The 27892-nt window shown below is 40.8% G+C and overlaps 2 protein-coding genes across 5 annotated transcripts in view; one reads left to right on the forward strand and one right to left on the reverse strand.

Annotated features, from left to right (window-relative positions):
• Window positions 1-17197, reverse strand: part of SLC4A1AP (solute carrier family 4 member 1 adaptor protein) — a 30832-nt gene extending 13635 nt beyond the window's left edge. The window contains exons 1-8 of the mRNA XM_024242534.3: window positions 16310-17197; window positions 15583-15778; window positions 13514-13636; window positions 12317-12377; window positions 11839-11978; window positions 5607-5767; window positions 3929-3998; window positions 3369-3555 (exon numbers count right to left, since the gene is read on the reverse strand). Coding sequence (XP_024098302.1) covers window positions 3369-3555; window positions 3929-3998; window positions 5607-5767; window positions 11839-11978; window positions 12317-12377; window positions 13514-13636; window positions 15583-15778; window positions 16310-16972 — 1601 coding nt within the window. The 5' untranslated portion in view covers window positions 16973-17197. The remainder of the gene's footprint in view (window positions 1-3368; window positions 3556-3928; window positions 3999-5606; window positions 5768-11838; window positions 11979-12316; window positions 12378-13513; window positions 13637-15582; window positions 15779-16309) is intronic.
• A 222-nt stretch (window positions 17198-17419) lies between these two features.
• SUPT7L (SPT7 like, STAGA complex subunit gamma) lies at window positions 17420-27856 on the forward strand. Of its 4 annotated transcripts, none has more exons than XM_024242535.3 (6): window positions 17420-17559; window positions 18635-18742; window positions 19533-19937; window positions 23237-23561; window positions 25308-25545; window positions 27160-27856. In XM_024242535.3, the coding sequence occupies exons 2-6, from the start codon at window positions 18729-18731 to the stop codon at window positions 27420-27422; spliced, it is 1245 nt and encodes a 414-aa protein (XP_024098303.1). In that variant the 5' UTR covers window positions 17420-17559; window positions 18635-18728; the 3' UTR covers window positions 27423-27856. The 4 variants fall into 4 exon arrangements, with proteins under 4 accessions (XP_024098303.1, XP_024098304.1, XP_063569550.1 ...); XM_024242536.3 differs by having other exon boundaries at window positions 17430-17564; XM_063713480.1 differs by having other exon boundaries at window positions 17471-17559; window positions 18640-18742; window positions 19320-19937.
• Window positions 27857-27892: the final 36 nt, after the last annotated feature.

The following is a 27892-nucleotide window of genomic DNA, read 5'->3' on the forward strand; positions in this document are numbered from 1 at the left end:
CTTACTCCCTTAGTAGCACTCTTAGGTCCAGCCTCAACCTCCTTTCTCCCTACCAGAGATAAAACCCATTCCCTTGCTAAGGCCACCAGAAGAATGCTGCCTGCCTGGCCATGAAGGACATTTTGTCAAATCATTATCCTTCACAACCTTCCCCACAGGCCTCAGGAAGGCTCTGGCATAGAAAGACAGAAGCAACAGCAACACAGATGTTTTCAGCTACATTAAAAAGCTGGGCTGGCCTAGAGGATAAGCTAAGACTGACTCAAAGGAGATGAAAAAGCAGAAGATGGAATCACAATCAAGATTGCTTGCAGGGGTTAGGGTAGGAGGCAGAAAGTTTGGAAGTTCAACCCGTAAGTGAAAAGAGGAGGAAGAAGATACACATCTAGACCAGTATCCAAAATAGGAAAGGGAGGAAAAACCAGGCAAGCACACAGACTGATAGCAGGAGAGGAGGCTCTGGAGGAAGCTGAGACATATTTCGTTTTTTTTTTTTTTTTTTTTATTCTTGCCCCAAATGTTGTTGTTGTTGTTGTTTTCCAAAGCAGAGATTTGCTTTTTTTTGTTTGTTTGTTTGTTTGAGACAGGGTCTTGCAACCTCACTCTTCCAGGCTCAAGTGATACCTCAGCCACCCAAGTAGCGGGGATTACAGACGAGCACCACCATACCCAGCTAAGTTTTTATCTTTTGAAGAGACAGGGTCTCACTATGTTGCCCAGGCTGGTCTCAAACTCCTGAACTCAAGCCATCCTCCCACCTCACTCACTCTCCTAAAGTGCTGGGACTACAGGTGTGAGCCACCATCCCCAGACACTTTTATTAACAAATAGTTTTACTGTAACAAAATTATTATATGATTCTTACTTTTTCCAGTTATTTGTTATTTAAAACTAGAACTGCAACTACATTACAGTAAATTTAGACCTAAAGTGGTATGGCTATTTGGTATAGGATTTTCTTTTCAAATCCAGTATATCTGAATAGAATAGAAAGTATATTCGCATGTTCGAAACTCAAGTATAAAGCACATATACTGTGAAAAGTCTCCCTCCCATTGCTGTCCCCCAGCCACCCAGTTGCCTTCCCCATTGGCAATCAATATTATTAATTTTTAACTAATCTTTCCAGAGATACAGTAGCAGATGCTGTCCCTCCCAGATTTCCTTTATCAGGCCAAACAGCTACTGCAGACATCGGCTGCTAAAGGCTCACACCTGTACCCTTCCCAGAATTGCTGTGAGCCCCTCCCACCCCCTAGTCATGGGCAGCCTATGACCAATGAAGGGTTGGGGGGATGGGGTATCGAAACCCAAGCCCCATGCCTCCATGGCATCTGTGGTGCCATTCAGGATCTCCTGAAACCATATCTTAGCCCAGCTTCTTCTGCCCTCTCCTGCTTCCCTCACTCCCATATAGATTTCTCCTGAGAGCACTCTCTTAATAAATCACTTGCAGATGAATCTCCAATTCAGTTTGTTTTTAGGGAACCCGACCTAAACAGATATTATGAACATAAGCATGGCCTACTTATCTATGTATTCTTCCCCCACCATCATTTTTTACAGACAGCGCCTGTTATACACACCGTTCTACACCTTGCTTTTGTTACTTATCTTCATAGTGTTTCTGTATCTTACATATAGTTGCCTTTTTTTTCAACAGCTATATGGTGTTCTATTGTATATCTATATCATAATTTATTTATTTATTTTATTTATTTATTTTTTTGAGATGGAGTCTCGCTCTGTCACCCAGGCTAGAGTGCAGAGGCGCAATCTCGGCTCACTGCCAGCTCCACCTCCCGGGTTCACGCCATTCTGCTGCCTCAGGCTCCTGAGTAGCTGGGACTACAGGCGCCCGCCACCACGACCGGCTAATTTTTTGTATTTTTAGTAGAGACAGGGTTTCACCGTGTTAGCCAGGATGTTCTCGATCTCCTGACCTCGTGATCCGCCCACCTCGGCCTCCCAAAGTGCTGGGATTACAGGCGTGAGCCACCGTGCCTGGCCACAAATTATTTAATCCATCTCCTTTGATAAACATTTAGGGGATTTCTAATTTTATTTCCTAAGTATGTGAGGGACAAATTCCTAGAAATGAAATAGATCAAAGGGCATGTGCATTTGTAATCAGGATAGAGACTGCCAATTTGTCTTGTATAGAGAATGTACTAATTTGTCCTTCAATGAGCAATATAAGAAAGTGCCTTTTTGTCAGCCTCATCAGCACAGTATAAAATCATAATTAATCTTCATCAAATTCATATATAAAAATGGTATTAAGGCCAGGTGTGGTGGCTAACACCTGTAATCCCAGCACTTTGGGAGGCTGAGGTGGGCAGATCCCTTGAGGCCAGGAGTTCAAGACCAGCTTGGGCAACATGGCAAGACCCCATCTCTACAAAAAATTAAAAATTAGGCAGGTATGGTGGGGCATGCGTGTGGTCCCAGCTACTTGGGAGGCTGAGGCAGGAGGATCACTTGATCCCAGGAGGTCAAGGCTGCTGTGAGCTGTCACTGTGCCACTGCACTCCAGCCTGGGTGACACAGTGAGACCCTATCTCAAAACAAAAAAAGGTATTAGGTTATAGTATTTATATTTCTCTTATGATCATGAAGTTGAGCATCTTTGTATAAAGATGCTATTTGTATTTCTTTTTCTGTGGCCTGTGAGTAGACATCCTTTACTCATTTTCCTCCTGGGTGGATGGCTGTCTACTTATATTTAGAGGTCTTTTTATTAATAATTTAATTTTTTTTTGAGACAGGAACTTCCTCTGTCACCCATGCTGGAGTGCAATGGCACGATCACAGCTCACCGTAGCCTTGAACTCCTGGGCTCAAGCGATCCTCCTACCTCAGCTTCCCAAGTAGCTGGGACCACAGGTGTGCTCCAACATGGCTGGCTAATGTTTTTATTTTTTGTAGAGATAGGGTTGTGCCATATCACCCAGGCTGGTCTTGAAAGTGATCTGCCTGCTTCAACCTCCCAAAGTTCTAGGATTACAGGTATGAGCCACTACACCCAGCCTCAGAGGTCTTTTTATATTAGATAAATTAGCTTTTTGTGCACGATGCTTTTTAAAGGAGTTTATTCTACACTAAAAGATTAAGTAAAAAAGCTTCAGAACCTTCCAATGAATCAGAAATCAATATAGTTTTCTCAGAAAATCCTCTATCAGTCTATATTTCACAAATATGAAACAGGTTTTTAGTTACTCTATGAAACTACTGCTTTCTGTGCTTTAAAGGGTTCCTTGTATTACATTTGTAATATATAATGATTATTTAAGAAGATAAAGCGATAATTGAAAATGTTATCTATGCTACCATACTTATTTAGAATTCCAAATATAACTAAGACTTACTTTTTTAGTTCTGGAATCTCTGCTGGCTTTACAATTTTTATTAACCCTTTAAGTCTCTGTTGTTCTTTCCTCAGTTCAAAAGTTCTCAGGTGAAGTTTCTTCCGGGACACACCATCTAATGTACTGCCTGATTTCATTTCTGACATGAACGCATCTAAAGAATCCTGAGATGGAGACTCTGATATAACTGTTCAAGAAAAGAATAACACATGTTTAGAAAGATGATCCTGAATATTTTAAAATTCAGCCAAAGTTTCCATATAAAAGTCACTAACATAAAACTGGACAGAGGACAACACTAGTAATAGGAGTAAGGAACAGGTTATAGCCATGAGACCTTGGGAAATCATTTTGTCTCAATGGGCTTTATTCCCCTCAACTATTAAATGAAGAGGTTAAACCAAATGATTTATAATGTTCTTTCTAGTTCTAAAACGGTATGTTGCTCCTTTGAAAGGCTCCATATTCTGTATGGTATTTCTTATTAACTAATGTAGCCCCAGTGCCTAGCATAGAGCACTATATATGGTATATTAATAAATATTTGATGAAAAACTTACCTTGGCTTGAGGCTTTCAATCTCTCAGAAATTTCAGAAAGTTCCTTTTCAGCATCATTTAATTTTGCAACCTGTAACACCCAAATCAACAGGGTTAGAAAGTTTTTCTTCTTTCAAACTGTTTCCTTATCATCCTCCTGTTTTCATTACTGTTACTAGAAGTTTTAAGAAGATTAATTCAAAAGTCCAGTTAACCTGCTACTTATGGAGTTAACACTTTTTTTTTTTTTTTTTTGAGATGGAGCCTCACTCTGTTGCCAGGGTAGAGTGCAGTGGTGCAATCTCAGCTCACTGCCACCTCTGACTCCTGGGTTCAAGCGATTCTCCTGCCTCAGCCTCCCCAGTAGCTGGGACTACAGGTGTGTGCCACCACACCCAGCTACTTTTTGTATTTTTAGTAGAGACGGGGTTTCACCATGTTGGCCAGGATGGTCTCAATCTCTTGACCTCATGATCAGCCTGCCTTAGCCTCTCAAAGTGCTAGGATTACAGGTGTAAGCCACCACACCTGGCCAGAGTTAACAGTGTTTTTTTTTTTTTTGAGATGGAGTCCCACACTGTCGCCCAGGCTGGAGTACAATGGCGCGATCTCGACTCACTGCAACCTCTGCCTCCTGCATTCAAGCAATTCTCCTGTCTCAGCCTCCAGAGTAGCTAGGACTACAGGCGCACACCACCACGCCTGTCTAATTTCTGTATTTTTTTTTTTTTTTAGTAGAGGTGGGGTTTCACCACATTGGTCAGGTGGGTCTGGAACTCCTGACCTCAGGTGATCCACTGGCCTCAGCCTCCCAAAGTGCTGGGATTACAGGCATAAGCCACCATGCCCAGCCCGGAGTTAACACTTTTTATGTGTTAAATCCAAATTTAATTTATTTCTGAATTAAACAACACAGAATTAAACAGAATGAATAACTCGGACTTTATTTTACTCAGAAGAAAGAGCTCAAGGCATTTGTTTTCACATAAATCAAAAGGATAGATGTTGGGTAATGTTTTAAGCTCTGAATCCTACTATAAATTAATACCTGTAAGAAATTCCTTGAAGTGCAATTGCTGAATCAATGCACTTTTAATATTGACAGATGTCGTAGGATTGATCACTTAAAAGGTTGTCTTGTACATTCCCACCAACTGAGAGTCTACTCCATATTCTGGTCAAGCTCTGCATTATTAATCTTATGTTTTTTTCTAGTCAAATAGGTAGCCTATTACCTACCTACTATTGTCTGTTACCCACCCATTAACACATGTCACCTTATGATAATTTCCTGAAGAATATACTGTTTCAGACTACATATTACCATACTATATTCTTCAAAATTCCTTTGACTTCTCTTGACTGCCAGAAGGCTAAAGTCAATTTCACCTCAGAATGCCCTAACTTGGAACTTTTTCCTTTCCTTTTGGGAGAGGTAATATCTTATCCAAAGAATGTTAATTAATGGATCAATATCCTGAAGGAAAGGATCTAGCAGCAAGCCATATTTTTTTCAAACAACTTGGATAAGACTAGTTGTCTGTTACCATTAAATTAACAGACCACAAAAGTTATACTTCAGTATCAGATTTCAATGCTACTACTTTAAAAATTATCATAAAACATATTTAAATAATACATTATGTTATTAAAAATTAAACTATTAAATACCACAGCTACTTCCATAAATAAAACTTGCCAATGATTCAAAGGTCTCTGGCTTCTCATCAATCTTGCCAGCCTTCTTCATTCTGTTCAGACGCTTCTTCTCAACCAGGCCAGTCCGATCAAGAAATGTGTCATCATCACTATCATAAAAGTCTTCATCTTCCCAGTTCTTGGCTTTCCTTTTCCGAGATACTAGAGGTAGATAAAATGATGAATAAATAAGTTTTTAAAAAAGAAAAGAAAAAGAAAGAAGGCAAGTAGGCAAGGAGCTTAAAATGTCACCATCAACTACTGAAAAGAGAGGTTCTACAAGCTGCCAAACTATGTATAAAAACAAAGGGCTAAACCTTGAAGACATTATACTAAGTGAAATAAGCCATATATAAAAGGACACTTACTGCATTATGTGAGGTACCTAAAGTAGTCAAATTCATAGAGACAGAAAAGTAGAATGGTGGTTGCCAGAGGCTGGGAAGGAGGGAGAATGAAGTTAGTGTTTAACAGATACCGAATTTCAGTATGGAATGATAAAAAAGTTCTGAAATGAACAGTGTTGATGGTTCCATAATAATGTGAATGTACTTAATGCCACTGAGTGATACTCTTAAAATGCTTAAAATGGTATACTTTTCTGTTATGTATATTTTTCCACAATTTCTTATTAAATAACTTTTCATTAAAGCAAACAGTTAATTTATTTAATGAGCAAACGGCTTTTAAAAATCAATGAGGATGGCCAGGCATGGTAATCCCAGCCCTTTGGGAGGCTGAAGGGGGATGGATCGCCTGAGGTCAAGACCAGCCTGACCAACATGGTGAAACCCCATCTCTACTAAAAATACAAAAATTAGATAGGCATGGTGGCAGGTGCCTGTAATCCCAGCTACTCAGGAGGCTGAGGCAGGAGAATTGCTTGAACCTGGGAGGTAAAGGTTGCAGTGAGCCGAAAAAGTGCCATTGCACTCCAGCCTGGGCGACAAGAGTGAAACTCTATCTCAAAAAAAAAAAATCAATGAGGAAAAAAGGAAAATGAAAAATGAGAAAAAGGCCAATAACCCAAAAGAAAATTTGAAAAAGAATAATGAAAGCAGTTCACAGAAAAATACAATAAATATTTTTAAATGTTACTTTAAAAAAAAAGTACAAATTTAAAAATTAGATACTTCTCATTTATTAGACTAGAAAAACATAAAAAGATTAATAATTGGTGGGAATGTACATTGATACAACCTTTTTGATGGTCAAGCCTACAACATCTGCCATTAAAAATGCATTGATCCAGCAATTCCACTTCTAGGAATTTATTCTATAAATATCAATGCAATAGTATTTATAACAGTGAATATGTAAAAAGTCTATCAATAAGAAACTATGACAGCTATTACTTTTTTGTCCACCCTACAACATTCTACTCCCTTTGTTCTGATAAAAGTACCTCTTTCCCCCAGAAAATTCCTCCCCCATTTTATCTGGTTTAGGGATAGTCATAGGACCAAAGCCAAATCAGTAAGACTCTTTCCCTCATATTTATATTTAGAGATGGGGCAAAGAGGCTCTCTTTACAATGAGGTTATTAAAGTGAGAGACTGTAAGTTCAAGGCTGTAAGCAATCAGCTTTTCAGCACAGGGTAAGAATCTGTCTGCAAAGTTTAAAAATGCACTCATGAGACAGACTCACTCACAGACACACACATGCACACACAACTTGTATATGTCCTGGTGATGCTGAGTCTAGTTTGGTAGTACTAAGTTATGGTTTCAGAACTTGAGGTTCTGGTTCATGCAGCTGTTCCTTCATTCCTCTTCCTTCATCCTGAGCTATTCTTCCCAGCTTCTGCAGCCAATGACCTTTCCCCTAAACTAGTTTGAATTGGACTTCTATTATTTGCAAGGAAAATAGTCCTTATTAATATAAGCCTAATTTCCAGGTTAAGATGGTACATTAAACACACATATCTAATTTCCCTCTTTCCTTAAATCCCACTAAACCATAGTAAAGAGATGTACCCAAGCCTGGGCAACATAGCAAGACCTTGCCTTTACTAAAAATAAATCTAAAAAAAGTAGCTGGGCATGGTGGTGTGCACCTGTGGTCCCAGCTACCCAGGAGGCTGAGGCAGGAGGATCGCTTGAGACCCGCAAGTTGATGCTGCAGTGAGCTGTGATCAGACCACTGCACTCCAATCTGGGCAGCATAGAGGAAAGAGAAGGAAGGAAAGAAGGAAGGAAGGAAGAAAGGGAGGAAGGGAGGGAGGAAGGGAAAGTAAGGGAAAGGAAAGGAAGAAAGAGAAGGGAGGGAAGGGAGGGAAAGGAGGGAAAGAAAGAAGAAAAAAGAAAAGAAAGAAAGAAAGAAATCCATAAAGACCCAAATTTTAGAAAATTACAAAGTAGACAGATGAGTAGAAACTAACTTAGCAGAATTTAGAAAGATAAATCCTAAACAGTGGGGAAATCTGAGAGCCAAAGTGATTACACTGCAGAATCCTCAAATGGATCTGCAACCGGGGATGGATAGTAAGGTTATGGAGGACTAAGTAAAAACTGGTTGAGAAATAGATCTTCCTCCCTGCCTTCTCATCTCCTTTCCATCTGCAGTAGAAATCCAGAGGTTAATCTCTGGAAAGGGTAAAACAGAAAGTCTTTGGATTACGAGTTGACTAGTAAAGCTGAAGGCATGGGCCCTATAATCTAAAAATAGTACTGTCCTGAAAACAGCTGAATGAGAAGCCACTCAGCCACCTTCTACCACTTAGCTCTAGGAATGCTGGCAACCAGTCCTTTCCTTTCTGGCAGGAGACTGGAGGAGCACTCTCTGGGGAATCTTGCTCATAGACGAGGAAAACCAAAAGGATACTTAAATCAAGGGTTCCCCAACAAAAGGCCCACCCACATCATTCAATAGTAGTGCTCAAAGTCAACAAACCCCACCTATATATTCCATGCAGAAACCCCACCTATATATTCCAAACTATCAATCACCTTTTTCATTCCCAAATAAAAAAACTACAACGAAGAATTACATGACACCTAAGAAAAGCCTTTAACATGCAGAACAGAGACCACATAAAAAGAAAAATAACATGGAGAAAACAGAGAGGAGATATTTACAACCCATGAAACAACAGGATACTATGTTTTAAAAAGGACAATTCAAAAACCAAAAATGAACTTTTAGAAATTAAAACCTTGGAGTCTCTGAGCCTTCTCTGGCATGAAAGACTGCCTGATTTTAAAAACTTTAAAAAAAGAGAAAGAAATTAAAAACTTGATGGCAAAATAGAGAAGGCAGAAAGATAAAGATGCAGAAATCTCTCAGAAAGAAGGAAAAGACACACAGATGAAAAAAAAGAAAAAAAACTTAAATGGTCTGTCCAAGAGGTCCAATGTCTGAATAATAAAATTCCATAGAAAACAGAGGGATGAAACAATTAATGGCATAATTGCAGAAAACTTCCTGAACAGCCAAGATTTCTAGATCAAAAGGATCCAACAAGTACCCAGAAAAATTAACAAAAATAGACCCACAGAAAAGTACTTCATAGTTAAGTTTTAGAACCTTTAGAACAAAGGGAAACTCTTACCAACTCTGGCAAGGGGGAAAAAAGATGACATACAATAGGATCAAAATCTGAACAGTTTAGGATTTCTCAAAAGCAACATTGAATGTAAAATAAGAAAAATTGTTTCCAACTTCGAATTGTATTCCCAGCCAAACTATTAATCAGGAGTGAAGCTACAATAATTATATTTTCAGAAGAGAAGGCTTAATAAAGTTTATTTCCTATACATTCTTTCTCTGAAATCTACCAGAGGATGTCCACCAAAACAAGAGAGTAGACCAAGAAAAGGAAAGATGTGAAATTCATTGAACACTACCATCACCCATGCCCTCTAGTGTTGTACCAGCTTTTTAATCTGCTAAAAGTACAGAAGGATGTACTACTGTGCAAGGAAATAAACCAAGAAATATGAGAATATGAGAATCAAGAAACAGAAAAGTCAACCCTAGAGAAAGGACAAAGAAATCTCAAGGATGACAGGAAAGTTAAGTCCCAGGTGACAGTTCTGTAGCAGATCTGCAGAGCAATAAGCCGTGAAAGAAAAATAGTGCTCTTCAGAAAAAGTGTCTCCAAAAAAAATCAGAACTGATAAATTACTTAATCATTAAGTTGTTTGATGTGGTGAGGCTACTGAAAGGTGTGGGAGGAATGAGCAAGAAATACAAAAAAGCCCCAAACACATGAAAAGCAAACACAATTATTACCCTTAGGAAAAACAAAAAGAAATAAAACTGCTCAGTTATAACTAATATTTGCATAAGCATAATCACGTAAATACTAAATACTAATTTAGCAGAGTTGACAGAAAATGTCTAAAATAAGTGACTAAAAATGTAACAGCATACTCTTGTTCTTAGAAATACAGGTGTTTTTAGGCTGGGCGCAGTGGCTCACGCCTGTAATCCCAGCACTTTGGGAGGCCAAGGCAGGCGGATCACGAGGTCAGGAGTTCGAGACCAGCCTGGCCAATATGGTAAAACCCTGTCTCTACTAAAAACACAAAAATTAGCTGGGTGTGGTGCACGCACCTATAGTCCCAGCTACTCAGGAGGCTGAGGCATAAGAATCACTTGAACCCAGGAAGCAGAGGTTGCAGTGAGCCAAGATCATGCCACACTGCACTCCAGTCTGGGTGACAGAGAGAGACTCTGTCTCAAAAAAAAAAGAGAAGAAATACAGGTGTTTATAATTTTTTTTTTAATTTTATTTATTTATTTATTTATTTTTGAGACGGAGTCTTGCTCTGTCACCCAGGCTGCAGTGCAGTGGCGCGATCTCAGCTCACTGAAAACTCTGCCTCCTGGGTTCACGCAATTCTCCTGCCTCAGCCTCCCAAGTGGCTGGGACTACAGGCACCTGCCACCACACCCGACTAATTTTTTTTTTTGTATTTTTGGTAGAGACGGGGGTTTCGCCGTGTTAGCCAGGATGGTCTCGATCTCCTGACCTCGTGATCCGCCTGCCTTGGCCTCCCAAAGTGCTGGGATTACAGGCGTGAGCAATCACACCCGGCCAAGAAATACAGGTGTTTTTAAATGCCAGAATCAATAACTGAAAAAACTGAAAGCCTTTAGGGAAGAAGACTGAGGATGGGTAGGGCAAGGAACAAGTATATTTTATTATAAGCCTTTTGGTAGTTTTGAACCAGACATAAGTTACTTTGCAATAATAAAAATATAATATAAGCCTTATTAATAAATGATGCTCTACTCAGACTTTTTTTTTAAAAAAAACAAGCAAAATACACAATTAATGTATTGACACATATTAATGTATTGATGTAATATGATATGGCCAGGCGCAGTGGCTCATGCTTGTAATCCCAGCACTTTGGGAGGCCAAGGCGGGCGGATCACCTGAGGTCAGGAGCTCGAGACCAGCCTGATCAACACGGCGAAACCTTGTCTCTATTAAAAATACAAAAATTGGCCAGGCGCGGTGGCTCATGCCTGTAATCCCAGCACTTTGGGAGGCCGAGGCAGGTGGATCACCTGAGGTTGGGAGTTCGAGACCAGCCTGACCAACATGGAGAAACCCTGTCTCTACTAAAAATACAAAATTAGCCGGGCATGGTGGTGCATGCCTATAATCCCAGCTACTTGGGAGGCTGAAGCAGGAGAATCGCTTGAACCCGGGAGGCAGAGGTTGCAGTGAGGCGAGATCGTGCCATTGCACTCTAGCCTGGGCAACAAGAGCAAAACTCCATCTCAAAATAAATAAATAAATACAAAAATTAGTTGTGCAGGGTGGTGGACACCTATAGTCCCAGCTACTAGGGAAGCTGAGGCAGGAGGATGGCTTGAACCTGGGGGGCTGAGGTTGCAGTGAGCCAAGATCATGCCGCTGCACTCCAGCCTGGGTGACAGAGTGAGACTCCATCTCAAAAATAATAATAATAACAATATCCATGATACATTCTTATGTTAAAAAAGTAAGTCACAAAAGATTGTAATTAATATGACTACATTTGTGTACGAGTATTTTTTGTTAAAGGATCTAGTTCTCAGCACACATCTATATATACATAGAAAATGTCTGGGAGAATACAAACAGTGGCTACCTTAGGGTATTGAGAATTTTTTTCTTTTCACTTCAAAAAATTCTGTACAATTTACATTTTCCCCCCATAAAGAAGTTTTATTAGCGTTTGTGTTGAATTTTCCTTTCTTTTAATCTAGAAAAAAAGGGCTCCTATATACTGACCTGCTTCCTGCCGAAGCAATCCCAAAGTGTCAAGAATCCGACAAGCTTCCAATGAGCACTGGATCATTGCTTCTTTTTTCTTTCCTGAGTGAATGGCCTCAGCCACCAGTTGTTTTCCAGTTGAATCATCCACAGGTAATCTTCATTGATTTGGTGGGAATTATAGCACAGCATTAAGCTCCAATTCTCACGAAAACAACTACTATGCTATGATAATAGTCATTTTTTTTAGATGGCCTTTCAGTCTTTGAATCCATCTTGTTCTATCTTGCCAATGTTGGATTTAAAATATTTTCTATTTCTTACCCATCCCACCCCACTCTCCAATAATATGAGGGTTATTAAACTATGAAGGCTCAAATTTAGAAATAGCTTAAACTTATATGAAAGTTACTCTTTGGGTTGTTATCTATAACCATACATTAAACCTGAAATTGGCCATTTTCCAGAAATGAACATTAATAAGAAAAGAACATACCTCACCCTGCAGAGCCAAGTGCTATGTCCCTGTTCATCAAATTCATATTCTAATTCTTCTCCTGTGGGAGAAAGACAGACAAAACAATTTTAATAGAATCCAAAAATTACTAGTTGATACAATGATAAATGAGAACAAACGTTAAATAATAACAAGTTCTTAGGAGTGGCTCACGCCTGTAATCCTAACACTTTGGGAGGCTGAGGCGGGATGACAGCTTGAGTTTAGGAGCGCGAAACCAGTCTGTGCAACATGGCAAAACCCCATCTCTACAAAAAATACAAAAATTAGCCGGGCATGATGGTACGTGCCTTTTGTCCCAGCTACTATGGGGGCTAAGGCCGGAGCATAGCTTAAACCCAGGAGGTCAAGGTTGCAGTGAGCCAAGATTGCGCCATTGCACTCCAGCCTGGGCGACAGAGTGAGACCGTCTCAAAAAAAGAACAAGTTCCCATACCACACTGAATAATAAATTTCAATGCATTTCACTTCTCATTCCTAGGGATTATCGTCTGATAATAAAATTAGAGTAAGTCTTAGGCAGAGAAAAAACAAAGTCAGATCAAAGAAATCAATTTTCCATACATAGCTTTGTTCACTGTACAGTACCTTTCACTTTTGTAAGTTGTAGACTTTAGTGGTTATTTTAACACAGTTGCCTGGTTTTAGAAGCACAGATATTAAGTGCACAGCTATTTCATATATTATTTATATATACATATAAAATATATACAGATATACATATACATAGATACTCTCTCAAAGTATTCCTACCAAAACAATCCTGTATGGAAACAAAATTTTAAATCATATAATATAAAGTCAAAACCTATGTTAGGAATTACAAAAGATCAGGTGAATTCGGAATTAAAAAACTACAGGAAGTTGGCTCAATTTCCCCACCACCAAAGTCCAGGATCTTTTGAGAAGAATGAGATGAGTCAGGAAAAAGTATTTCCTTTTTTTAAGATAGGAAGAAAGACTAACAAGATTTTTATGATTTTTTTCCCTCTGCTATACTAATGAGGAATAATTTTCAAAATAAACCTAAAGCAACTGACCACAAGAGTAAAAAGTGAACAAGAAGGACAGCAATAAAATTATAGCATATCTTAGTATAAAGCTCAACCTGAAGCTCTAGAAAACCACACTGCTCTGGATATGTTTTAGTGGTAGGGTCAGAATCTGTTTACATACCTTCTCGGTCAAAAAAGCCTTGGAGAGCCTTTTTGGGATCCTTTATATAAAAGGCCTCCCTTTCCTGCTGAAACTCTAAGACAATAGGGTTCTCTTCAGCATCATCCTCTACTGCATCTTCTCCTACAGGATATGGGAAAGAAAGAAAAGATAATCAGACATGAGAAGAGACTATTTCAATGATACCCATTATTCTTTCAGGCTGCATAAAGATATAGTTTAGGCTGGGCGCAGTGGCTCATGCCTGTAATCCCAGCACTTTGGGAGGCCAAGGCAGGTGGATCACAAGGTCAGGAGTTCGAGACCAGTTTGGCCAACATAGTGAAACCCCATCTCTACTAAAAATACAAAAAAAATTGGCTGGGCATAGTGGCAGGTGTCTGTAATCCCAGCTACTCGGGAGGCTGAGGCAGGAGAATTGCTTGAACCTGGGAGGAAGAGGTTGTAGTGAGCCGAGATCGTGCTACTGCACTCCAGCCCAAGTGACAGAGTGAGACTCCATCTCAAAAAAAAAAAAAAAAAAAAAAAGATATAGTTTATCTGTAATGAAAAATAATAAATACTTGCAGGGACAGGGGGTGGAACAACCACAAAACCACTAGTATGAGCATATTCGGGTTTTCTAAATTGTGTGACAAGTCAAAACTTGTTTTCATGGCACCTTAATTTTTTTTTCTCCATCATTATATTTTAAAAGTAAAATTACCTACCACATTGTGGAAAAAAAAATTTGAGCTCCTCAGCCTGGCATTCTTGTTCTCTCACACTCGTATCTAACTTTCGTTCTCAATATAATTTCCTAATCCTTCTTATATCTGCCAAATAGACTGGTCTACTCACAACTTCCTTAAAATCATCAATCCCTACCCTGAATACCAATCCCAATACTCAGCTTCATAAGGCTTTTCCTTTCCTTCAAGTTCCAGCTCAAAATCCTCATGCTTATAAAGTTTCCCTGTGGAGTGCGGTGGCTCACGCCTGTAATCCCAACACTGTGGGAGGCCAAGGTGGGTGGATCACAAGGTCAGGAGTCCAAGACCAGCCTGGCCAATATGGTGAAACCCCATCTCTACTAAAATAAAAAAAATAAAGTTTCCCAAAGATCTAAGTCAGTGCTGTCCAACAGAAATATAATGAAAGCTATATGTGTCATCTTAAATTTTCTATTAGCCACATTAAAAAATTAAAAGGAAACAGGTAAAATTATTGTCATTTCAACATGTCATCAACATAAAAATATCATGAAAGAGATATTTTACATTTTTTTTTCAGACTAAGTCTTTGAAATTCAGTGTGTATTTTGCATTTACAGCACACGTCAATTGCGACTAGCCACACTGCAAGTGCTCAGTAACCACATGTGGCTAGTGGCTACCATATCAGGCAACACAGGTCTAAGTCCCCAGTGACTGTTCTCTCTTCTCCAAATTTTCACTCTAGCATACTTATGGTTTTCAGCTTTTGTTTGGCACTTAGCACAAGTAATTTCATAGTTTTTCCTGTCTTCCCAACCATATATTAAGGCCATCTTCTACCTTTTTATACTTCCATCTCCGGGATATCCATTTTCTAAAATATCTGGTGTCAAAGTAAGTTTATTGTTTTGGCTAAGGGACCAGCTTTCTCTGATTAGATATTCCACATTTCAGGATATCTTCACAAAGTACAAAAAATTCAAGAGAATATCCTATACTGAATAACATCCCATTTATTTGATTGAATAGAGTTCCATCCCCTCCAATGATAATCACATAGCACAAGGTCACTACTTAATAAATACAAAATTTTAGAATTGTAAAAATAATAATTTTATGCTTAGGACAAGTTTTGAACAAGAGAGTGCATTAAAAATAAACTTTTAAAAAATCCAAAGTGCCTATAAGTCAATTTCTTTACATCAGTAAAGTTAATGAATCTCTCTGGGTTTTGGTTACCTCATGTGCAAATTGTGTTTGCCCTATCTATCTCAAGGAGCCATGAAAAGCTGTATGATTTAAAAAAAACATTTAAGGGTACCACTAGTAATAAACTTAAAATAATAACCTCCGGCAGCAATTTTAATTTCTTACCCATTCCCCAGGTGCAACCCATCTCATCATCTTGGCTACCAGCATTTATCTTCCTTTCAGAGGTATCCATTTCCTCTTCTTCATCTGAGTCTTCTCCTAGCATCTTCTTCTCCAACAATATTTGTTGCTGCTTGCGCAGTTCCTTCAACTGTGTTACTGTTAACTCGGATTCTGCCTCTCGGTCTTCTTCTGGTCCCTGATGAACCAAGGAAAAAAAGGTTATTTATTTATTTAGAGACACCGTCTTGCTCTGTCGCCTAGGCTGGACTGGAGTGCAGTGGCTGGAATACACCTCACTGCAGCCTTGACCTCCTGGACTCAGGTGATCCTCCCACCTCAGCCTCCCGAGCAGCTGGGACCATGATGCCTGGCTAATTTTTTTTTTTTTTTTTTTTTTTAGAGACAGGATCTTGCCATGTTGGTCAGACTCCTCTCAAACTCCTGGGCTAAAGCGATCCTCCCGCCTGGGCCTCCCAATGTGTTGGGATTACAGGCGCGAGCCACCGCGCCTGGCCAAAAAAACAAGTTATTTTAGAGTTCGGGATTGTGAACATGACTTTCAGAAATATAGCAATGTGTACAGTGGTCTGGAGATGATAGGACAGACTTGATTCCTTCACTTTTGTAATCGCTGAGTGAGAGATTCTTCTTCCTCATCAAAAGCTTAAGAAGCACAAGAACGCAGTCCAATGAGCCCGAGATTTCAATTCTAGGTTTTTCTACCTACCTGCAGGATAAAGAGCCGGGTGCTGCCTCCAAAGCGAACAACATGCCCAACGTGGACTCGACAGTAGGTGCGAGGTGGGATGCGAGTTTTGTTGAGAAAAGTGCCATGGGTGCTTCCCAGATCGCAGAGGTAGAAGCCCGGCCCGTTGCTGTCGCATTCTCCGTCAGGGCCGGACGCCCTGTGCTGCAGCACTGCGTGGTACCGAGACACCGAAGGGTGCTCCAGGCACACGTCGCAGCCAGACAGCCTCCCGAAAAGGCAGTAACTCATCCCTTTCAAGCTACGGGTGCCAAGGATAGTGCCGCCCTTCAGGGTCTCTAAGCTGTAGGGGGCTGTGGCAGGGCCACCCCATGGAGGTTCTTGGTAGGGGGGAGCCCGGGCTGGACCGCCAGGGGAAGAAACCGCTGTCGGGGGGCGCGACTGCTCCTCCTGTAGACTCCTAAAATCCCCGCAGTCCGGCTGAGGAGGAGGGACGTCGGGCTCCCCAGAATTGGAGTCCTGCAACGCAGTGGGCCCTTCCTTCTGTACCTCCTCAGGGTTTGAAGAACTGGTGGCCGGGGCCTTAATCCGCGCCGCTGGGGGCACCGGCAGAGCTGGCTTTTTGAAGTCCCCACTGAGCTCTTGCGACGCCAGGGTCTCTGACTGAGAGAGAATGTCAGCCATCCTCAACCGGTGCAACCTCGAAATCCGCTCCTTCGAAATCTCACCCTTCGGTCTTTATGTTCCTGTCCACGTCCCACTCTCCCAAGCTCCCAGTGGCGTCTGTAGGCGGCGATGGTGAAGTTGCTCCTTCACGACCTGGAGCGTTGCAAAGTGGTGCTAACACGAGAAGATCATAATACGAGAAAAACAAAACGGCTATCGGGATGCTGTGCAGAACGGGGACATATTTAGAGGTTACAACGGGATCGTAATGACTTCCTGTTGCATAGCTTGATTGAGAAGAAGCACTTCCGGCGGTCTTAGATCACTAATCAACAAACCAGCTTTCGGGGCTTGACGCGATCCTTGCCTCAGGCCTCTTGGGGTCTAGACAGCCGCCTAGCCCGCTCTGCGACGCAGCAGTGAATAGTGTGGTACCTCCTTGTCTCGGTTCAGGTCCAGACCTCCCCGTCTTCCGGCTGCCCTGAACATTAGGCGACCTCAGGACCCTGTGATTGGCGCCTGCGCCGGCGGACCGTGACCGAGGAAACCCCTGGAGGGACTTGGGCATTCCTTGGGCTCCGTGCCTGTTCTTCGTGCTCCTTTCGGTAAAGTAAGGGAAGAGGGCGACTTTTTTGTTATTTCGTTCATTATTTTTTTTCTGAAATTATTAAAACTATTAAATTATTATTATGAAATTATATTATGAAATTATTAAAACTATTAAAATATAGTTAAGTGGTTAAGAGAGCAGACTCTGGAGACTGTCGATTTTTGACCTCGCCATTTGTGACATTGGGCAAGACACTAGGCCTCAGCCCTCACTCTGAAAAATGGGGATAATAAGATTATTAGCTTCATAGGGTTGTTGGAAGAATTGAATCAAACAATAAAGGCCAGCCGGACCGGTGGCTCATGCCTGTAATCCCAACATTTTGGGAGGCTGAGGCGGGAGGATTGCTTGAGCCCAGGAGTTCCAGAGGAGGCTGGGCAACATGGTGAGACCCTGTCTCGCCAAAAAAAAAAAAAAATCCAGGTTTGGTGGTGCGCGCCTGTAGTCCCAGCTACTCCAGAGGCTGAGGTGGGAGGATTGCTTGGTCCCAGGAGGTTGAGGCTGCAGTGAATCATGACTGCACCACTGCACTCCAGCCTGGGCTACAGAGTGAAACCCTGTCTCAAAAAAGAAACAAAAAAGGTGAAGTCTGGTATATAGTAAACATTCAACAAATGCCAGATATTTCTGTGTGCCTGGCCCTGTAACAAGACCATGGCCATAAGAAATAGATGGGTGGAAAAAATCTATTGTGATAAGTACTAATTAAAATCCAAGGATAAATGCTGTGACATAGACATGCAAAGCGCTGTGAGAATAGGAAAGGGAGAGGCACTGGTGAAGTGACGGAGGGTGGGGACTTAAGCTGTACTTAAAAATGAATATGAGTCTGCCAGGGATGTGCAGGGTTGGCAGAGCATTTCTGGCAGAGTTCACAGCTGAAAGTGTCAACTGTGGAAATGTACAGCATTCTCAAGAAACTGAGTAGTATAATGTTGTTAAAACAAAGGTAGTCATTTCACCCAGGAAGCTCCTCCTTTGTGCTTCTACTACCCCAGGTCCATATACCTCTAGAACAGTACTTACCACATTTCATATTGAAATAATCTGCTTCTGTTTCTCTTCCTCAGTTCAGGGCAAGGATCTCACATTATCGGTCTTTGACCCACATAGAATGCCTGGCATTTGATAAATGTTTGTTGAACTTGAAGAGACATATGGACAATGAATCTGCAAAGGTGAGTTGAAACCAGATTGTGAATTTTGTTGAATGGTAAGCCAAGGAATTCTGACTTTTTCCAATAGGCAATGGGAAGCCATTAGATTTAAGTTTTAAAAAGAGTAAGTCTAGCAGCAGTGTAGAGAATAGATTACATACAAAGAGAGATTGGAGGAAGGGATACCAATTAGAAGGCAGCAGAAATCTCTCACATTCTATATGTCAAAAGTTGAAAGCATAATGCCATTTAGATTAATGGTTCATAAATATTTCCACCAGGACCATGCCTAAGACACACAGAATAAGAACCACTAATTATTATCTTTAACCCTACTAGCTTTTCTCCTATTGATCCAGCACAGATGTATCAAGATACTTTATCATGCCTTGCTTATTGTTCAGGATTGAGCATGATGGTAGTTCTGGTAATGAGTTAGTGAGTGAGATGGGAAATAGGGATACTAGAGCTCCAGATGCTGTTGTAGCTATTGGTCCAATAATGACCCAAATTCTACCCTGTGGTTCAGTGTAGTAGGAATTGTCATAGTATGACAATAACCAGCATCTAACAGTTACATTTCTCTTAATTTGTTTAGGGAGAACATCTTTGGTCCTGCAGTTTTGCTGACACTGACATTTTTCTAAGTGGTCGCAAATATCCTACTTTTTACATAAATAACTGGCTAGACCTCGTATTTTTCACTACAGAAGCCTATAATCTAAAGTTGCCAGGATTTAAACACATTACTTTTAGGTTATTGTCTACATTTATCCTGAGACCTCTTCTCTTCTTATTCCAAAATGTTGAGATACTGGGGAGAGATACCAATATCATCAAGCCAGACCAACAGAAGTTCCTTCGATTTGCTCCCACGGGAGTTCCGTCTGGTGGAAGTCCATGACCCACCCCTGCACCAACCCTCAGCCAACAAGCCGAAGCCCCCCACTATGCTGGACATCCCCTCAGAGCCATGTAGTCTCACCATCCATACGATTCAGTTGATTCAGCACAACCGACGTCTTCGCAACCTTATTGCCACAGCTCAGGCCCAGAATCAGCAGCAGACAGAAGGTGTAAAAACTGAAGAGAGTGAACCTCTTCCCTCGTGCCCTGGGTCACCTCCTCTCCCTGATGACCTCCTGCCTTTAGATTGTAAGAATCCCAGTGCACCATTCCAGATCCGGCACAGTGACCCAGAGAGTGACTTTTATCGGTAAGGCAAGGCTTTGCTGTATCTAACTTTTCTTAAGTCATCTTCCCAACAACCCTGTTAAGCCTACAATAGCATTTCCATTTTCATGTGAGGAAACTGAGGATAAGAGTAATTGACTTGGCCAAGGTTTCTCAGGTAATTAGTGGGATGTCTAAGTTTTGAATGCCAGTCTTCAGAATTCAGGGTCTGTATTTTTTAATTTTTTGAGTGCTTACTATGTGCCAAGCACTTTACTAGGAGCAGGGTAATACACTGGTATGTAAAAAAGTCCATGGCCTCATAGTTCTTAGGATCTAGTCTTTCTATTTAATATAAAAAAAAATTATGGGTTTAGCTCGTTGTCTTCAAATTGGGATTCATGGACTTATTCTGGTATTTTTAGGAATCCACAAGTCTATACAAGAATCTTTAAATTGTGTGTTTTCATTTTGATAACATAGTTCAAGAAATAATAATATAAGCTGAGCACAGTGGCTCATGCCTGTAACCCCAACACTTTGGGAAGCCACGGTGGGTGGATTACTTGAGGCCAGGAGTTCAAAATCAGCCTGGCCAACATGGCGAAACCCCATCTGTACTAAAAATACAAAAATTAGTCAGGTGTAGTGGTGCACATCTGTAGTCCCAGCTACTCGGGAGGCTGAGGCACGGGAATCACTTGAACCCCGGGGAGGCAGAGATTGCAGATCACTCCACTGCACTCCAGCCTGGGTGACTGAGTGAGACCCTGTCTGAAAAAAAAAAAAAAAGAAATAATAATATAAAAATATTATTGATCCCTGCTACTCAATATCTGGTCCAAGATCTGCAGCATCAACATCACCTGGGAGTTTTTTAGAAATGCAGAATCTCAGGCCTCACCCAGTCCTACTGAATCAGAATCTGCATTATAACAAGATCTCCAGGAGATTTGTATGTGCATTTAAGTTTGAGAAGCCCTGCTCCACATCCTCTGAACAGGACTGCCTTATAACCTAGAGCTGCTACTAGATGTCAGTGTGCAAGTTGTATTTAATGCCAAACAATTACTTTTTTTCTTTTCATTTTGAAATTTGCCAAACCTACAGAAACGTGTAATAGTCAACAAACATCCAAATACCTGCACCATGATTCGCCAATGTTTAACATTTTGCCACATTTACTTTCTCACATATGTGTGTGTATACACATATATACACACATATACAAACACACATATATGCATACTTGTATATGCACACATTTTTTCCCCCAAACATTTTAAGGTAAGTTGCAGACATCACCATATTTCACCCCTAAATTCCTCAGCATGCACATCCTAAGAATAAGGAAATTTTCCTGCATAATCATAATACCATTACCAAAGTAAAATGAACATTAAGTACCACTTAATAAGTTCATATTCACATTCTTCCAATTATCTTTTGTAAATATCTTTTCCCTCGGATCCAGGATCTAACAAAGATTCATGCATTGTATCTGGTTGTTATGCCTCTTAGAGTCTTTTATGAGTTCAGGTCACTTGTAGAATGTCCCAATTACTGGATTTGCTGATTATTTCCTCAAGATTAGATTCAGATTAAATATGTTTGGCAAGAATACTACAGAAGTGATATTATATGTTATTTATTACATCTACCTGTTGCTGGTAATACTATTTTAGTGGTTCCCAAACTAATGAGAAAACTACAGAAATAGACTAAATACACAGGGGTTGCATTGCAGTTGGGCCAGGTGAAGGCCAGATTATATCAAGGTCCATTGTAATCAAAGGTTCTGAAGTCACTGGAATAATGAAAAGGGGAGGCATAACTGTGTTACTACATGCACAGCATATGCTAGCATAGACACGCCCAACTCAAAAAACTTGCTCTGTGGTGACCAATACTGTATTCACATATTGAGGGCAATTTAATTTCAACAATATAATGTTATCTATCATATTAAATTGATGCTGTTTATTCATTTTTAGTTTTGTATCAAATTTATATAGTAAGAGCCATGACCATCAAAAGTTTGTACCTGGTTTTATTTTATACATATTTAAGAAACTGTATAACAAAAATAATTTGCATCAGTTATGGGGGCACCAAAAAATTATTTTCCTTTGAAAGAGGTCCAGATATTATTCTAGGAAAGCGATATTGGTTTAGTTGTCTCTGTTTATTAGGTACTTATGAGGCCTTTAGCTTTTGGCCCAGAGACACTGGCCATGGAAATGATGAAGATAGTAAATTAAAAGTTACTTGGCAATTAGTTATCTTATTCTCAAACTATTATGTAAACTGCAATAGTTGCTATTGAACAGGTCAGAGTTTAGTGGGTGGATAACCCCTCAGGCACTTTTGTACAGTGCGTGATGACACATGCCAAGTACGAACTAAGGAAAAATGATTTTCTGTGCTCCATTTTGTTTTTATTGGTAAAATAAATTCCTTTGTCAGGGGTAGGCAGAAGCCAGTAGGAAATTTCAAGAAACAGGTAAATTATTAAAAGCTTCTTAAGTTATTTTTAGATCAAATAGCTTTCTTAAATTTTTTCTTGGAAAATTAAGATTTCTGCAGTAGTGATTGGGGCAAAATGGTGTATTATGCACGATATGGTTTCTGGAGTCAGAAGCTTTACCACTTAACTAATTATATGTAAACGAATTTTGGCAAATCAGCCCTTCTGAACCTCAGTTTCCTCTCCTGGCAAATCGAAATAATAATAATACAGACCCTACCCATTGCACAACACAGGATAGGATGAAAATACTTTGTAAGCTATATACGTTTTAAATTGCTTTTATAAAGTTGAGTTGACTTCCCTGTTTTGAAATGGTCCCTTGTAATTTTATAAGAATCTAAGAATCTTAAACTCCTGGCAAGCTGTGAAGAATCTCTTTATTAGAACTGTGAATTTCTAAAAGTTTGTATTAATATATTGTCCAGCATGTATGAAAACTAGGTTGTCGTAAAATAATTAGAGCATCATTGAACAGTGTCTGGGCTATACTGTTAAACTTAATCCTAAAAGTGATCAAAATTGAACAGTTGCTAGAAGGAAACTTTCTTTTCACTAGATATCCTTTTGGATTGTGTATTATAGACATGTATTGCCTATTCAAACTATGTCTTTGGAGGAGCTCAAAGATATGACCATGGGTTGCTAAGACATGCCCAGATAGCAGCAGGATGAAACTGAGCTATGTAACTTGGATGGAATTTCCCTGGAAAGCTACGCCAGTGGCTTGACTGGAATTGTAAAACTCCTGGGGAGACAGGAGAGGTCACTCCTTTGCAAGAACATTAATAACACCACCGTATCTCCACTTCCAGTGGGAAAGGGGAACCTGTGACTGAACTCAGCTGGCACTCCTGTCGGCAGCTCCTCTACCAGGCAGTGGCCACAATCCTGGCCCACGCGGGCTTTGACTGCGCTAATGAGAGTGTCCTGGAGACCCTAACTGATGTGGCACATGAGTATTGCCTTAAGTTTACCAAGTTGCTGCGTTTTGCTGTGGACCGGGAGGCCCGGCTGGGACAGACTCCTTTTCCTGATGTGATGGAGCAGGTATTCCATGAAGTGGGTATTGGCAGTGTGCTCTCCCTCCAGAAGTTCTGGCAGCACCGCATCAAGGACTATCACAGTTACATGCTACAGGTGAGGTGACCCTGTTGAAAAGTGGGCACAGATGTCTGTGCAATCTAGGAGTGTTCAGCAGGATCCCACAACACTTGGTCTAGAGTGCAGAGCACAGAGTCTTGGAACAGAGTGAACTTAACATACTTTTATGATGGCCCTAGCGATGTTCCTGGCCAAATACCATGGGTCTCCTTTAGTCAGTGAACGGCCACATTCACTGATACTTCCTCTGGAAGAAACTATCCACAAGTATATGGAATCTGAGAGAATGCAGTTAGTCTGATTTTATTCAACAAGTATTTATTGAGTGCCTGTTGAGAGTCGAGCATTGTGGGATTCAGCAGTTACTAAGTTACCTGAGTTTACATTGTTTTTGAAGGGAGACAAACACAAGTCAACAAATAATGATCAAAACAATTTCAGGAGCTGGGCATGATGGCACATGCCTGTAATCCCAGCTACTTGGGAAGCTGAGGTGGGAGGATAGCTTGAGGCCAGGAGTTCAAGACCAGCCTGGACAATATAGTGAGACCCCCATCTCTACAGAAAATTAAAAAATAAAAATTAGCTGGACATGGTAGCTCATGCCTGTGGTCTCAGCTACTTGGGAGTGTGAGGTAGGAAGATCACTTGAGACCAGGAAGTTAAGGCTGCTGTGAGCCATGATTGTGCCATTGCACTCCAACCTGGGTGACAGAGCAAGACCCTGTCTGGAAAAAAAAAAAAAGAGAACACAGACCTACTGACAATCCTCCCGCCTCAGCCTCTCAAGCAGCTAATATAATGGCTTGACTGGAATTGTAATATATATATCTAATATAGCTGCTTGTGAGGCTGAGGTGGGAGGATTGTTTGAGGCCAGAAGTTTAAGACCAGCCTGGGCAACATAGCAAGACCCTGTCTCTAAGCACATACTCAAAAAAATACAATTTTGGATAATGTTAAGTGCTATGAAAAAAACAGAGTAAAATTATATTGCCTGGAGGATGGGTTGGTGGGGGGTGATGATTTTGTTTGGAACCAGAAATATCTAATCTCTTCAGCCCTTGTGCTCTTAAGTCATTTGTTCACTGTTTCAGTTTCTGCAGGCCTAAAATATGATTAGGAATTTTTAACACCCAAGAAAAAAGTCTTTGCTAAGTGATCCAGATTTCCCACACCATTGATTATGCACCTAGGATACATATGTCAACATTTTTTTCCTTTTTTTTAGACAGGGTTGCCTGGGCTGGAGTGCAGTGGCACGATCACAGCTCACTACAAGTGATCCTTCCACCTCAGCCTCCCAAGTAGCTGAGACCATAGATGTGAACCACCATGCCCAGCTCTTTTTTTTTTTTTTGGTAGAGATGGGGTCTCACTAGATACTGCCCAAGCTGGTCTCAGACTCCTAGGCTCAAGCTGTCCTCCTACCTTGGCCTCCCAAAGTACTGGGATGACAGGTGTGAACGACCGTGCCCAGCCTACTGTTAATTTTTATAGCCAAAAAAAGGTAATCTTTTGTCCCAGTTCTAACACATTTTTTTACCTTTATGTAACTTTTAATTAATGACATACACATTCTCTGCCAAACCAATTTTCTTTACATATCTCTATCACTCATAAATGCAAACTCAACACCTTAAACAAATCCCTTCCATTGGCAGTGAATGTTTCAAAATTCTGTTATTCATATTCTGTTGGCTTTTCCATGGGATGTCACAAGCTGACTATCCAACTTGCTTTTAACATTTCCTTGGAAAATTGACTCTTGCTTGCCAACAGATTAGTAAGCAACTCTCTGAAGAATATGAAAGGATTGTCAATCCTGAGAAGGCCACAGAGGACGCTAAACCTGTGAAGATCAAGGAGGAACCTGTGAGCGACATCACTTTTCCTGTCAGTGAGGAGCTGGAGGCTGACCTTGCTTCTGGAGACCAGTCACTGCCTATGGGAGTGCTTGGGGCTCAGAGTGAACGCTTCCCATCTAACCTGGAGGTTGAAGCTTCACCACAGGCTTCAAGTAAGACAAATAAACTTACTCACTTTGATTCTGGGAGATCTGCCAATTTCAGTACTTTTGCTTTTTGGAATCAAGCTCAAGAGGTAGAAGAACAAAAGCAGCAGTGGGCAGAATGGAAAGTCCTAAAACGAATACAGTTTCACCTATCTAGAGATCCCAGCATTCTTCTCTTTCTAATTAGTGAAGAGAGGACTAGCACAGCTTTACAGGCATTCTTTAAAATAATCCCTAGTTAAGATGTAGATGCAATATGTGTTGTCACATTGATTACCAAGGCTGATTCAGCTGATCCAGCTGGTTGGGAGCTATCCCTTTCCTCCTTTAGTATTTTTTTTTAGTATTCTGTATTGGTCCTTCCTGATGCTTGTACTTCATTGAATAAGACAGCTGCCAGATAGATGGGGGAGTGTTAATTGCTCAAGGATGTTCTCAGAGTTTGGCTTCCCTGCTAGAGTATTCTAACAAACTGAAGATGAAAGATATTGAAATAGGGCTTCCGGCCGGGCACAGTGGCTCACGCCTGTAATCTCAGCACTTTGGGAGGCTGAGGCGGGCGGATCATGAGGTCAGAAGATCGAGAACATCCTGGCTAACACGGTGAAATCCTGTCTCTACTAAAAATAAAAAAATTTGCTGGGTGTAGTGGTGGGCACCTGTAGTCCCAGCTACTCAGGAGGCTGAGACAGGAGAATGGCGTGAACCCAGGAGGCGGAGCTTGCAATGAGCCGAGATTGTACCACTGCACTCCAGCCTGGGCAACAGAGCAAGACTCCGTCTCAAAAAAAAAGAAATAGGGCTTCCCAGTTAGAGGTAGCTGGCTTCTTTTTCCAGACTCTGTGATTACCTTAGGAGCCAGGACAACTGACTGGTTACGTGTCAGTTAGGTTGCAAATTAGTCTGGGCACACTCAGTTGTTTACAAATATAAATTGTCATCAATGCACAAATGACTCAAATAGCAAATCCTCAAATGTGGTCTAAATGGAATTAGGTCATACTTTTAAGAGTGTTGGGCAGAGAGCCTTTCACTATGGAAGAATAACCATAAGAGAACAGCATTGCTAGAATACATAGAGAGACGCGAGGGCCAAAGAGAAATTGTTGCGGACTTCGGGACCATGTCTCTTCAAAGGAGACCAGGTAGAGAACTGCTGTTAGCATTATGTAGTGACCATTAACTTTTCATAATGCAAGAGATGACCAGAGACCCAAACAAAAGGCAGGAAAACAAGATGGCCCCATAAAAGAAGGAAGGATGGACAGGCAAACTAAACAACTGAACAAGTCCTGTGGTTGTGCATGTCTTTGGGCCATGAGACAGGGGATCTTTCCACCTGCCTAGTTTCACTTCCTGGTTTAGGGAAAACGGGGGTGGGTGAGGTAGAGGAAAGAAAGGTAGAAGAAATGGAAAAGAAGATAATCAGAGCTGGTAATTTTTTAGGATGGTTAACTTTTTGAAGCAGAGAATAACAACCATATTCTCCAGCCAAGTACAGAATCAGAGTGAAAACCAAGCTCAAAGAATATTAGTTGGTTCTGAGTGATATATTTACTTTGTTCTACACTTGGCTACACATATACACTTGGTATATGACCATCTTTCCTCTGTTTCTAGGTGCAGAGGTAAATGCTTCTCCTCTTTGGAATCTGGCCCATGTGAAAATGGAGCCTCAAGAGAGTGAAGAAGGCAATGTCTCTGGGCATGGTGTGCTGGGCAGCGATGTCTTCGAGGAGCCCATGTCAGGCATGAGTGAAGCTGGGATTCCTCAGAGCCCTGATGACTCAGATAGCAGCTATGGTTCCCACTCCACTGACAGCCTCATGGGGTCCTCCCCTGTTTTCAACCAGCGCTGCAAGAAGAGGATGAGGAAAATATAAAAGGAAAAGAGGGAGATATTTTGTCCAGACCTACTAGACCCAACAGAAAAGGTTTTTGTATTAGAATGTTTCCATAAAAATTGATTTGACTCCTGTTCTTAAACACAAGTGGTTTTTCCTAATTCCAGAGGAACTGGACGTCACCAAACAAGGTTGCATTTTGCTTTTGCATCCAGTTTTTATAGTTTTCCACAACCAAGCCACCCTTCACAGATAAAATATGATGCTGGCATGGCAATCAGACCAAAGCACTGTCCCCAATTGTTGTCTTAACTATGACTAGACATGTTACTTAGCTTCTCTACAGCCATTTATCTTGTACAACTGAGAAGAATCATACTTCTTTGACCTACCTTGTAGAGATGTGAGGATTTAGATGTTTGCTAACTTCAAAACTGTGCTTGAATAGACTCATAATATATGCTCATATCAGATGTCAGTTTTCATTTAACTTGATTCATTTTTGGCTC

Source organism: Pongo abelii, chromosome 12 (genome assembly GCF_028885655.2).
Source record: "Pongo abelii isolate AG06213 chromosome 12, NHGRI_mPonAbe1-v2.0_pri, whole genome shotgun sequence".
Lineage (NCBI taxonomy): Eukaryota > Metazoa > Chordata > Mammalia > Primates > Hominidae > Pongo > Pongo abelii.